Source organism: Gastrolobium bilobum, unplaced genomic scaffold (genome assembly GCF_033153095.1).
Source record: "Gastrolobium bilobum isolate Gb01-03AN ecotype WA unplaced genomic scaffold, APGP_CSIRO_Gbil_v1 utg41768, whole genome shotgun sequence".
In the NCBI taxonomy this organism is placed as follows: domain Eukaryota; kingdom Viridiplantae; phylum Streptophyta; class Magnoliopsida; order Fabales; family Fabaceae; genus Gastrolobium; species Gastrolobium bilobum.
The window spans coordinates 66,248-72,810 of record NW_026896542.1 but is presented as its reverse complement, the minus strand read 5'-3'; the positions used below and the strand labels follow the sequence as shown (position 1 = coordinate 72,810).

General features: G+C 36.7%; 1 protein-coding gene across 7 annotated transcripts; it reads right to left on the bottom strand.

Moving 5' to 3' along the window:
- Nucleotides 1-431: 431 nt before the first annotated feature.
- On the bottom strand, nucleotides 432-5,786 carry LOC133300362 (protein phosphatase 2C 50-like). 7 transcript variants are annotated; one of them, XM_061499886.1, is made up of 8 exons: nucleotides 5,666-5,786; nucleotides 5,395-5,480; nucleotides 5,260-5,323; nucleotides 4,743-5,036; nucleotides 3,753-4,664; nucleotides 3,336-3,653; nucleotides 3,141-3,246; nucleotides 432-1,487 (listed from the first exon to the last, which is right to left on the bottom strand). In XM_061499886.1, exons 4-8 carry the CDS (start codon nucleotides 4,785-4,787, stop codon nucleotides 1,153-1,155), a joined length of 1,716 nt encoding a protein of 571 aa, XP_061355870.1. In that variant the 5' UTR covers nucleotides 4,788-5,036; nucleotides 5,260-5,323; nucleotides 5,395-5,480; nucleotides 5,666-5,786; the 3' UTR covers nucleotides 432-1,152. The 7 variants fall into 7 exon arrangements, with proteins under 7 accessions (XP_061355870.1, XP_061355872.1, XP_061355868.1 ...); XM_061499888.1 differs by lacking the exon at nucleotides 5,666-5,786 and having other exon boundaries at nucleotides 3,753-4,668; nucleotides 4,743-4,806; nucleotides 4,976-5,036; nucleotides 5,395-5,630; XM_061499884.1 differs by lacking the exon at nucleotides 5,666-5,786 and having other exon boundaries at nucleotides 4,743-4,806; nucleotides 4,976-5,036; nucleotides 5,395-5,630.
- Nucleotides 5,787-6,563: the final 777 nt, after the last annotated feature.

Below are 6,563 nucleotides of genomic sequence, written 5' to 3'. Positions count from 1 at the left end.
TAAAATTATTTTTTGACGTGGCATTTAAGTAAATTTGTCTTGGAAAAGTTACAAAAAAATTTAAACTTTTGGTAGAAAGCCAAATTATCACCTGAACCATTGGTGAAGTGACGTGTAAAAGTTGTTTATGAAAAAACATGTCCAATTGTGCTACTGAAAAATTTATACATCAATTTTTTTAATAAATTTAAATTGAAAACTGATCCTGAATTTTTCACTCTAGTTTTTATCTCATACCAAACTAATCAGATCGAAAGGTGGCTAACACCTTGGTTCAATTTTAATCAGACGAAAAATATCTACCTCGAATTGGTTCACGTTAGAAAATTAATGCATTGCAACCTCATTGAATATTTGCATACCTGACCAAGTGAAACAGCTTCATCAAAATTTGGTGAAAAGGAAAATATCTCAAGCAACAAGGAACTAAACATTTTAAGAAAAAAGGATCAAGATGTGCCAATAAATGATAAGCCAATTTCCTATTTACAACTAGATACCTTCAGAATTAAGTGGAAAACTACGACATGCACAGGTTCACCATTCAAAATCCACAAAAAAAGAATAAAGAAACTACGAATCTTCTTATGCACCCTTGCCTATCATTGTCCCCCACCATCATTGCTGCAGTATAACCACTGGACTTGGATCATGGCCATTGATATTAATCCACCACCGACACATATTTCTTGACTAAGCTCCATCTTGCTACATAATTAGGAGGTCTTAAGTAACAAAAAAACCTGTGACAGTGGATCACAACTTGAAAGCCACTCTTAACAATTAGCTACTGCTTCTTTATAAACACGCAAGCTAAAATATGAAGATGAAGTAAAATACCTCACAGAGCTTTTTTGTACTCGGAGGCATAATAATAATGAATACAATATGCTGACAGATGTCAAAGGCATGGAACTAGTCTCCTATCCCTACAACAAAGCAGCTAAGATTTACATAGCTCCAATGGCAGCACAGTAAACAAAGAGACTCTTAATTAGTGGAGAGTTCTAGTGAACGTGGATGTATTATAGTACAGAGTGCTATTCAATATATGCCCTGGTGAAAAATTAATGGGGCAAAACTATATTGGATTATATTAAGCTTTCTATCGTTCAATCATCTTCAAACAACAAAGTGCAGTTGAATTCATCATCATGTCTTGGTCTTAAATTTTCTTTGAGGTTTCAAATCAACCACAATAACAGTGATGTTATCTTTGCTTCCTTTCTGGAGAGCACGGTTTGCTAGGAACTCTGCTGCTGCTTGTGAAGCAGGATCAATACCCTCTCCTCTTTCTGAGGGTAGTTCCATGCCATTTTTCTTGTGCCAGAGAAGTATTCGTCTCCGAGCTAGGTCACACACCTCTTCGTTCGTCATTACATCCCACAGACCATCACTGGCCAGAATGAGACATTCATCATCTTTCGCACGAGCAAGAAACGTAACTTCTGGTTCTGGAATAATCCATGGCTTCAAATATCTATCACCTGAAAAGTCACAACAAGGGTAAGCAGAAACATTTCAGCTGAATAGACAACTGCATAATTATTGCAGGTTTCCCAGTTGGACAGACACGCAAGCTGATAATCATCATTTTGCATGCGAAAAAATAACATTGCAGAACAAACAAAAAGATGCCAATTTTGTGCATTATCCATTCAAATCAAAGAATTAAACACGAGGATTTAGAGTTTTGGTCCGGTAAAGATTTCCAAATTTCGATAGTGCCCTACTGTTACAAATTACAAGCAATAGGTGCTGAAATCACTAGCACAAAGAAAAAGACAAGGACACGAACAGAAATCAAATGTCCATAAGGCCCTCAACATCATGTAAAGTTTCCATAATCAGAAATGTTCAAAATAAAATAAATAATAATAAACAGTCATTAGAAAGAACAATAAGATAGCTACTGTAAGCCAATCAGATGTTCTATATTATTTTTATTAGAAATAGAGAACAAGTTTTTTACTTATAATGAAGTCCCAGTTTAACACCGAAAGGTGCACAATGAAAAGAAGAGGATGAAAGGAGGTACTAGGGCTACTACTTCAAAATTTCCTCTAGCAGACTTTGGTTTGAGAAATATCAAAACCAAATTGCCTATACTGAAATATTTAACAAGCAAAATAATCATAATGTCTTGCCATACATAGACTTGCTTTGTTATTGCAACTATACTAATATATAAGCAATTAGGTCAATTGGACATTAAGTGCAAATTATTCATTGTACCCCAACAAAACCTAACAAAAACAGTATTTATTCTGAAAACCAAAAAATAACATAGATGCGCTAATAGCTCCAACATTTATAGTTTATGTTCCACAGGGTACATCTTCCATAAGTATTGCAGACTGGCTGCAAAGGGCTATGTAGGGTATATTTACATGTTTTGGAGAGAACGGGATGGAATGGGGAAAATTTTCTTCCCCGTGCTTGGATGATTAATGAAGGAATAAAGGGAAAGATAATCCATTATAAGTATAGAATTTCAATATAATCCTTCTGAACTTCTAAGTAGCCCAATTTATGAGGTAAAATCATAAATGACATATTTTAAAATAAAAGCAAAGATATTCCCTCTCATTATTCCAATTCAGAGGGGAACAAAAGTGATAAATTTTTCAATTTAATCTCCCAAATAGGGGAATTATTCTCTTTCAATCCTTCCCCTTTCATCCACTTCACTACCCCTCATCCAAACAAATTCTTAAGTGATTTATAAGGAAAAATTTATAGTCCTGCTATAATACTGAAAAAGCAAGTGCTCTTTCTACCATTCATTTTTTGATAAGCATGTAACTATCTCCTAAATATCAGCATCCAACTCACCCAAGTTTTAAAAATAGCTTACTCGTCAAAAAATGAATGGAAACTCACCATTTCAGTATTATTGTTTGACTGGACATTTATACATTTCAAGTAAATCAAATCCATTAGAAATTAGAGTAAATACAAAGAGAATGCAACTAGCATCTACTTTTTTCATTTGTAAACTAAGATAATAAATACAAATGTATTGAGAAAAGGAAGCCCTTGTATCAGTGACCCTCACTAAAAGACTTCCACGAAACTCAAGATAGTACACAAGAGAAACACCCCAAATAAAGTAAAATCTGTGATTAAGAAGTACATACCAATGGACCTTGACATTGCAAGAACACCAAATACTCGATGGCCATTCCATTGTATCACCTTTCCTCCAGCTGCCTCAATTCTTGCATATTCATCATCTCGGTTTGGCTAAATATCACAGCCACAAATCACCAGTTAAAAATTTAACATTTTAAAGGAGATGCAAAACTATAGCTAGAACTCTAGAAGCAACTTACTTTATGGTCCACTGATAATGCCATGGGTTCTTTGCCGCGACATAGAACCGCTCTTGAATCACCGCAATTTGCAACTATAATATGAGATGAACAGATAACAGCAACAACAGCAGTGGAGCCTACAGTTTCTGGGGCAACAGGTTCATTATTAATTTTTCCTCCAACTTCAGCATCAACCTTTAAGAAACAATTGGTGAAAGCTTTTTTCCACTGATCTTGACAACCATCATTGATACTTCGACTAATTAGACCTTCCTTGACAAGTTCTATTTCCTCAGCCAAGGCCAAATGGATACGATCACGACAATACTTTGCCACCTGAATGAGGAAAGCAAGCTCTTCGTGAAGGGTTACATAGAGAAGGCTAAAGTCACTGGACACAAGAATCTTGTTAAGAATGAACAAATTAAACTTTACCTGAGAGCCACCGTGGCCATCATAGACTCCAAAGAAATGAGTTGTCTGCTGACTAAAACACTTTTTTATTCCATCAACTGCCCGATCACCAATTAGCATTTCAATAGGAATTTTCATAAATCGAGGGACAGTTGCAACAGCATCTTCCATCTCTGGTCTTCTTCCACACATAGATATGAATCCCCAAAGTGGGGCATAATCCAATTCGAAAACACTCCGAGCAAGTGTTCCACTCACCCCTTTTTCCTGAGGCAGCTGTTGAAGAACTGCCGTAGAAGGATTTAGGCCAGATCCAACTCCAGTCTCTTCTTCAAGGCTCACTGCCACAGCAAGGGGCTCACTCATAGTATCTGTGTCAACATTTGACTCCCCCAAATCAGCAGCCTGGGCAACAATATTCACAGCACAGATGCTCTTCTCTATGTCTATGGAACTCAGTGTCCCAACATCTGAAGTAGCATCAAAACTGATGAACTCCTCTCCATATACACTACTGTTCTCACTGACTGCTGAATGAGAACACGAGCTATCAATAATCTGATCACCTTCCAATGACAATGAATCATCCTCATCAATTTCTTGGGTTAAAACTTCATCACCAGGAACCAAAGTGCTTCTATTTTGGGATATCATATCCGACAAAGGACTTTCTCCTTCCATATCCTGTTTTGGTGGTGTAACTTCTGTAATACCAACTTCATCCTCCAAATTGGCACCACTATGACTATCATCAGAACCTGCAACCGTCTCAGTAGAAATCTCAGTGACAGAATTAGATAACAACCCTGCATCTGCCATCAGCTTAAATCTGGATACCTCCATGTGGGTAGCTACGGTTGGGTTATCACAGACTGAATTACCTACTCTTAATGGCACTGCAACCGCGAACGACATCTCCTCCATTGAAAATCCCTATCTAGGTAGGACAAAAAGTTACCCTCCCATCCCTCAGGTATCACAAAACTTGTCATACTTCAACTAATTGATCACCTGCTTTTCTGATTGAAAAGGATCTTGGAATGTGAAGTGTGGCATTTTCCATTCCTAAGTAGCCCTATAAGAAAGAGAATAGGCAAATTCAGGCGATGCAAGGCATGAACTAGCTAAAAAGTTGTGAAAGTGAAATGGGGTAGTCAGATCTGGTCAACAACAACGGATCCAGACTTCCAATTCTGGAAATTTTAACCATACAATAGCTATGCCACACCCTTTTCAAACATTACCAATTTCTTCTCTGAACTCTCCTCTATCTAACTTTGTCAACTCTAGTGAGAGGGAAAAAGCCTGAAAAACATTATTAAAAATAATAAAAAGACAAACTTTATCAGCACAAAATCAGATTGCGCTCAAAAATATTAAAAAGGAGACAAATTGAAAAAAAAAAAAAACACCCCTTATCTCTAAACACAAGAAAGAGAAAGAGGTCATGAGAAAGAAACCCAGAAAAGGTAAAGTCTCAAGAATCACATGGAAACCCTAAAAAGATGACACACTTTTTTTCACATACCACCATGAGTTGCCTGGATCTGAGGCAACGCATCACAGGCGCGCGCTCTCTCTAGTAATGATTACTACAAAATCAATGAATGAAAGAAGGCATAAGAAGGAAGTGAAAAAAAAAAAGAAAAAAAAGTGCCACTACCTAATTTTGTCAACTATGTAGGGTCTGGTTCCTTCCCTTCCTTTCTCACTCTCTTTTCTCTCTCCTATTTCTTCTTACTTTGACACCTGAAACCCATGGATTGGAAAAAAAGGAACAAAGCATCATTAACAACAAAAAAACAAGACAAGGGTGTTTTTTTATTTTTTTTCCTTTCTCAATCTTGACCCATAAAACAATAACAGCTCAGCTATGTTCTTTTCTTCGATAATATTCTTTTTTATATATATCATATATGTGTGTGTGTGCATACCTGGGTGTGGTGTGGGTTGGTGTTGAGAATTGGAAGTTGAAGAATGGGAGGGTAGAAGAAAGAGAGAAAAAAATGACCCCAAAATTGTTTATTAAAAAAAAAATGAATAAAAAATGAAAATTTTATAGGTAGGAAAATGCTTTGAAAAGGAAAAGGGACAATAAAAAAGAGTGTGGTTGGGTTGGGTGAGTGTAGTGAGAGAGTGGACACATGTCAAATCCTAAAGAGCATATTAAAGCATCTCCACACATCCATCCATGATCCATCCATTCATCAAAGTGCATGCTGCCTTGGCTTTTCATCCTCCAATCCATGTTTTCATGTCCTGTGGCTTTAAAGGTTTCATGCATCATGCTGCTCTGTAACTGTGCCTTTCTTTCTCTCACACTCACTCTCTATTTTTTTATTTTTTTATTTTTTTGTCATTATTTACTGCTGCACCAGTTCTTATCTCAGCTGGGACTGGGGTGTCAATATGGGTTTTGACACGCGGGTCGACCCGCGACACGACACGAAAATTCGTGTTTGGGTTGACCCGTAAAAAAATTCGTGTCGTGTTCGTGTTGGAAAAAATGACACGCAAAAAATTCGTGTCGTGTTCGTGTTTATGAATTCGTGTTCGTGTCGACCCGTATTATTTTTAATTATTATTTTTTTATTTTTTTATTATTATTTTTTAATTTTTTCTTTATTTTCGATCTATTCTTTAAATATTTTTTGTCAATTACCATTGTGTCTCCTATTTTGCGTGTTATTCGTGTCGTGTCGTGTCAACCCGCAAAAAATTCGTGTCGTGTCAGTGTTGAAGATTTTGACACGAATGAAAATTCGTGTCGTGTTCGTGTTGATGTATTCGTGTCGTGTCGAATTCGTGTCGTGTCGAATTCGTGTCGTGTCA